The sequence below is a fragment of the Cryptomeria japonica genome, chromosome 7 (genome assembly GCF_030272615.1).
Source record: "Cryptomeria japonica chromosome 7, Sugi_1.0, whole genome shotgun sequence".
Taxonomy (NCBI): domain Eukaryota; kingdom Viridiplantae; phylum Streptophyta; class Pinopsida; order Cupressales; family Cupressaceae; genus Cryptomeria; species Cryptomeria japonica.
Window position 1 is genome coordinate 621,013,123 of NC_081411.1, and position 4,886 is coordinate 621,018,008.

The following is a 4,886-nucleotide window of genomic DNA, read 5'->3' on the forward strand; positions in this document are numbered from 1 at the left end:
TGATATTTGCTTTATGGTAAAAACTGATGAAACTCTCATGGAGGCAGTTGAACCTAGGACAATCTAGATTACAGAGCTTGGATATGAGGTGGATGATAGCATTTTTGAAAAGTGAAAACCGGATTTAACAGGAAGAGAAGAGAGAAGAAAATAGAAAAGATGTTTGCATATGTATAAGATGTAATTTATAAGATAAACACTCAATTGGGTTCAAGATCCAAACAGGCAGCTAAACCGGCAAAGGTTGGTATTGCAAAAGTGAAGAAGCCACAAGTTCACATTTCCCCTATCACTTCTGATTCTGATTCTGAGGATAATGAACCTCTAGCTTTTAGAAGGGTACAAAGGAAGATTGTGGTACAACCACCGACATAGAAAAAGAAGGCAAAGCCTAGGAGGAGACTTGTTAGAAAGGCAACTATGTCTACTGCACCTCCACCACCGGCAAGGAATCCTATGCAAAAGAGGAAACCAGTCATGCCAACAACCACAAGCAAAAAGAAGAAGGGTGATGATACTAAAACTGGTAAGACCACAATGACCTATGATGAGCTTATTGATGAAATTACAAAAGATGGAATATTGAAAAATGTATCAAAGTATTATGAAGATTTAGAAGAGAATGAGCAAAATGAATTAGAAGAGGCTATTTTGTTGTATATAGACATTAATAAGAAATCCTTAGTTGAAACAAGATCTAGGTGGATAAAACAATAGAATCCTTCAAACAACCATCCTCCCAAAACCCCAATCCTTAAAGTTCTTGGATTCTCGAAACCCGAAATCCCAAGAAAGGTGAAATTTGATTAAAGGAAACTTTCAAAGGTTAATTTGACATTGTTGATTTTATTTCTTGATCTTGCAAGAACATCAAATGTCTCAAAAGGAAGGTGAAATCATGGGAACCAATAAGAAAAAGACTAAACCTGAACACAAATTTGAGGATTCACTAGTCACAATGAAATACTTGTATCGAGGACAGGTGACTTTGTCAAAAATTGAAAGTGAAGTTCAATGGTTCACAAACACCAAAATAGATCATATTGACCTAGAAGCCATGAGGACAATGGTATTCCACCATGGAACCACTAACAAGTACAAGAGCATACCCATTTGAACTTAATCTCCATTATTTATTAAAAATACCTTAAAGTAAATTCCAAGCACTATGACTTTTATTCTTGTTGCATCTTCAATTTGTTATTCAATATTATATAGAAAAAAAAAAAGTGATTTTTCAATCCTTTTTGATCTCCCATTTTCATGCACATATCCACTACATATAAATTGTTTGATTTTTACATTTAGTCTTCCTAATCCTAATTCATTCTATCTAGATCAATTATTTTCATATTAACTAAATCTATATATTTATCTAATAAATATTTTATTTATCTTCTTTACACCTATTTATAAACAGCTAAATAATGGCATTTACAAGACTATTTGACATGAGAACTTCATTAAAAAGGTTTAACCACGTTTCTAAAAACAGTCTAAATACAAACAAAACCATTGAGTGAAGACCACCCCAACTTAGGTACTCCAGGCAAGGCCATGATAGTGAGGACCACTCCTAGTTAGGTACTAAGAGCAAGACCATGATAGTGAGGACCACAATCAAAACCATGATAAAATTATTGAGCAAAGGACCAATCTCACCTGAGGAACACCCAAAGTTCAGTTTTTTACTGATTTTTTTTTTGTCCTTGGAATCTTTTGATCACAAAAAAACCTCAAAAGGTCTTTAATGTTCATTGGCGTCTGGCCATGTCAACTGAAACTGCCGGCTCCCTCATATTCTGAATGACCAAGTTTTGAATGACCAAGTTTTGCATAAGGAAAACATAAAATAAACCCAAGTCATTATAAAATTCCTAGAGTTGTAAAATTGTCTTCCTGTGCTTATAATCATGCAAATTAAGCCAATAAGGACAAAAAGGATTATAGAAAGCACATTGGTAAACTAATTTCTCCAATTGAGCTTACGGATAACAACCTGTTTTTTTTTTCCTTTTCTTTGTGATGTAAATCTGTACTCTCCCTACATATCCGCTATATATAGAGGAAGCTGCTAAGAAGTTCCATTGCATAGCTTCCCTGTAACACAGTTTTCTGTTGCTTTCAGAGCTCTTTTTGCATTCTCTCCCATTTGGAGAGAAGCAAAATCCACATTATCTTCTTGGGTTTCTACTATTTTTTTCAAAGAATTATTGGTACTTTCATTCATTTCTAGTTTGTTTATATTTTTTTGTTGTTCTTTCTAAATTCGATTGTGTGTTTTTTACATCAACATTTCAGATCACATTCTGTGATTCATCATAAGACTTTAGAGAGCTCAAGAATAGACAAGGCCAAGAGTTCCTTCCTCATTCTTCTTCTGTTTAGTCAAATTGCACTGCTTTCCAAAGCCCAAAACTAAAATCTCACAGAGCCCAAAATGGTGCCTAAAGTAAGCAAGATGAACAAGATTAAAAGCATTCTGAAGAAGTGTCAAAGCTTAGGGAAGATGAGAAGGTCTTACAGCAGCCTGAGTTCCAACTGCAGGGATGACATTTCAATGTGTGACTCTCCAGATAACTCTGCCTCAAGCCTTGTTCAGGCAGTCATGAGGGATGAAGCTCCCAAGGGCTCTAAAGTTGTGTATGTTGGAAAGTCCAGGAGAAGATATTTTATCAGTGCCCACTATCTGACCCATCCATTGTTAAGGGCCCTTGTTCAGAGATGCGAGGGGGATAACGAGGAGGCATTTGCAGTGTGTTGTGAGGTGGTCATGTTTGAACATTTGGTGTGGATGTTGGATAATGCAGACCCAGAAGCCATTCACAGTGATTCTTTGGAAGAGCTTGCAGAATTCTATGCCTGCACTTAGGCTTCATATCTTCTGTTAAACATTATGGGTGTTTTTAGCTTTCTACTTGAAACAAATTTATGGTCTTCTTATTAAATCTATGTGGCTGACATGCCCATAGAATGTAACATAGATCAAAATCTGGTTTTCTTTTGTATAAACTCTTAGATCTAACTTCCTATTATGAGAATATCCAGATGTGGGTATTGGCTCTTCTGGTTGCCTGCAGCATCAATTGTATTGCTTGAGCTGAGACGAAAGGTCGAAATTTCGGCCTGAACTGTAATTATTATCATTGTAATCGACCGGAATGTTTATCAAGATAGAGAGTTGTATTTTCAATGTTGGTAGAAAGAAAAATATCATTCAAAGTCATTTGATTTTAGATTTGAATAACGTGCCAACTGTTTATATGAGGCGTAGATGCTTTCTTCCTTTACCCTAAAGGAATCCATTGATGCCAGGCCCACAAATATACACAGAGATCGACATTAAAATGAGGCAACCCAACCCAATAGTGTAGTAATTACAGTAAAAAATGAGGCAAGCCAATCCAATAGAACACATCATCTTTGGTACAAAATTTACACAATCGAATTCAGAGTATATATATTTAATATTATGAATTGTAGAAATCTGATGGTTTTAAGTATAATTATAGTTAAAATGTATATCGTTGCAAGAATACTAAAGCCATTAAAACATCAAATTGACTATAAAAAAATTCGTTCATATTTTAAAAACAGATTCCTTCAACTCTTTAAGAATATATGTGAATAAGTTGCATATTTTAAGATGGCTAAATTACAATCTCAAAAGCCCTGGGCATAATTTGTTACTGGGGATCAATGTCATAAAATTGAGCTGTATTCACAATCTTATTTTGGACAATGTATTTTTGATTGATATATTATGACTGACATCAAAATTACAACAAACTGAGTTATATTCACAACTTTACTTTAAACAATGTACTTTGAATTCAGAATCTTATTTTGGACAATATACTTTTCGTGATATATTATGACTGACATCAAAATTACAACATACTGAGTTATATTCACAACTTTACTTTGTACGATGTACTTGGATATTTGATTGGCATCAAAATTACAACATATTGATCAGGTAAAATATTCAAAGAATAGGGTTCATGGATAATAGATTCGTGAAGAAGATGATGTTAATGATGGATGAATTTGAGGCTATCACTAGCCTAAGGATCTCAAAGTTTTACAGGATGGTAATTAACGGCTCGATCTCTTGATAATTTATGATGTTTTTCTTTATTGTTTTTCTTTTTATGTTCCCATATAAATTCTACGTTACATGAAAACCTATTTTTCTTTTAACTTTTCGACTTTTATAATTGATAAAACCCATGCAACCTCTTTCTACTTAATAAAAAACAACCCACTACAATAATACATTGTGATAATTTTCAACTGATGTGCGGTTGATCCACATTTAACCTACAAATTGAACAACCCCAAAACAATTCTACCAACATGAAACCTACCCATTGATCTCGTTTTCTGTCTTAATATATTTTACATTAATCACAATAAACAACAATTAAACATATTACTATTATATTTTTTAAAGGGACACTGGTCATTCAGTAGCATGAGATTCCTGTATTCCACAATCTGATAAGAAAAGACTAAGAATGATTACTACACTGGCTCCTTTCTGTCTCTGAACATATAGACCAAATAATCCATTGTTTGTGGTCTAAAACTCCAGGGAGATTTGGATTCCTTGCCAAATCAGAGCCCACAAATTGAATTATAAATTGCAAAACAGAAGAGAGACTTTTCAGGAATCTGGTAATTCTTGTGTTTGCACGCACCAATTGTTATGCACGTCTGCAGTAGTGGTTAGAAGCATGTTCAACAACCATGGCAGAATATAAAACCCTAATATTTTAAGCACTCGTCTTGAATTTCTAAAAATTGACTTTGCAAAACAGACCCACGTGAAAACAGGCCAGAACAAAACAAAGCCGGTTTCTCTCTGGATAGCCATGGCAGGA

The 4,886-nt window shown here is 34.2% G+C and overlaps 1 protein-coding gene across 1 annotated transcript; it reads left to right on the forward strand.

The window, feature by feature from the left end:
• The first annotated feature begins 2,101 nt into the window (after positions 1-2,101).
• LOC131069225 (auxin-responsive protein SAUR77) lies at positions 2,102-3,193 on the forward strand. Its single transcript, XM_058004586.2, has one exon. The coding sequence runs from the start codon at positions 2,441-2,443 to the stop codon at positions 2,870-2,872; it is 432 nt and encodes a 143-aa protein (XP_057860569.1). The 5' UTR covers positions 2,102-2,440; the 3' UTR covers positions 2,873-3,193.
• The last annotated feature ends 1,693 nt before the right edge of the window (positions 3,194-4,886 follow it).